The 1,455-nt window shown below is 29.8% G+C and overlaps 1 protein-coding gene across 1 annotated transcript; it reads left to right on the top strand.

The window, feature by feature from the left end:
• Positions 1-276: 276 nt before the first annotated feature.
• Positions 277-1,332, top strand: LOC121963839 (N-lysine methyltransferase KMT5A-A-like; the record flags this gene model as incomplete). The annotated part of the gene is made up of 2 exons (XM_042514081.1): positions 277-343; positions 1,069-1,332. Coding segments are annotated over exons 1-2 (270 nt in total), but the record flags the coding sequence as incomplete, so codon positions are not given.
• Between the last annotated feature and the right edge of the window lie 123 nt (positions 1,333-1,455).

The following is a 1,455-nucleotide window of genomic DNA, read 5'->3' as shown; positions in this document are numbered from 1 at the left end:
ATGTATTTATTTGACTTATTAATGCAGTTATTTATTTCAGTATTTTTTTTATTTTCATACTTATTTATTTATTAGATCTATTTTAACATTTATGTATTTATTTGACTTATTAATGCAGTTATTTATTTTGGTATATACTTATTTTGTATATTATTTTTTGTATTGTATATATATGGTATTTTGTATCTGTATGTGTGTGTTTGTGTGTGTGTGTGAGAGCAGAGAAAGAAATCCAATCTGCTTTCTGTCACTAAAACCATCTCATGTTTCTTTTTGTTCCCAGTGTGAAGAAAAGAAGCTCATCGATGATCTCATCACAAAAGGGATAGAAGAAGGAATGGAGGTAAACATGTTTGTGCTTCTGAACACACTAAAAATACATCTAAATATGTTTTTTTGTGCTTTGGCTAAGTGAGCACATGATAATAAAAGTAATCAATCAATCAATCAATCAGTCAGTGTAACATATGCAGAGTTTAGGAAGAGCAGCGTTTTTACAGGGAATTCTTAGATATCTCTGGTAGCAATTAAGTTTAAGTAATGAAATTGACTTAAATGGAGACAAAAATCAAATGTATAACAGGAAAAGCAAAAAAATAAAGAAATAAATGCAGAAATAAAAGAAATAAAAGCTGAAATAAACACGAGTAACTAAATGCTCTAATAAAGAAATATATGCATCCTGGCACATTAATTAAGGGAAACAGATATACAGTTATAAACATTTAGTTGAACAAAAATGTAGAAATAAATTTTAGGGTTTTTATTTATTAAATATTCTTTTATTTCGCATCTTTAAAGACCTGTATATCTATTGATTATTGTTACGCCCGTTTATTTATTTCCATATTTATTGATTTTAATTGATGCATTCATTTTTTTGTTTTTCATTTCAGCATGTATTTTTTCTTTTATTTCTATATCTATTTATTCCCTTTTTTTTTTTTTCATTTATTGATATATTCTCACATTTGTTTATACATTTATTTATCTATTGATACGTAAGTAAGTTCTGAATTGCTTTTGTTTATATAAAACTTGTGTCATGACGGAAAATTGTTTTTGTAGGTGCAGCATATAGAAGGAAAGGGGAGAGCCGTGTTTGCCACTCGGTGTTTCCAGAAAGGCGAGTACGTTGTGGAGTACCACGGAGACCTGCTGCAGATCACCGACGCCAAAAAGAGGGAGGCCGAATACGCTCAAAACCCCGCCACCGGCTGCTACATGTACTACTTCCAGTTCCTCTGCAAAACTTACTGGTATGAACCAGCGCATGTCCGCTTTTTACCACAACATTTACATTATTACTGGAAAACACACTGTAACCGACAAGTACTAAATACTAATGATCATTTGATGTATTTGTGCTTCTTTCTTGGCACCAAAACTTTGAAGAAAAACATTTATTGATTTAATTCATTAAAAAATAAGGAATATTAAAATAAGATAAATATT

This window comes from Plectropomus leopardus, unplaced genomic scaffold (genome assembly GCF_008729295.1).
Source record: "Plectropomus leopardus isolate mb unplaced genomic scaffold, YSFRI_Pleo_2.0 unplaced_scaffold12780, whole genome shotgun sequence".
NCBI classification, from domain to species: domain Eukaryota; kingdom Metazoa; phylum Chordata; class Actinopteri; order Perciformes; family Serranidae; genus Plectropomus; species Plectropomus leopardus.
Note: the sequence above shows the minus strand (reverse complement) of the source record. Positions and strands in the feature narration are given on the sequence as shown.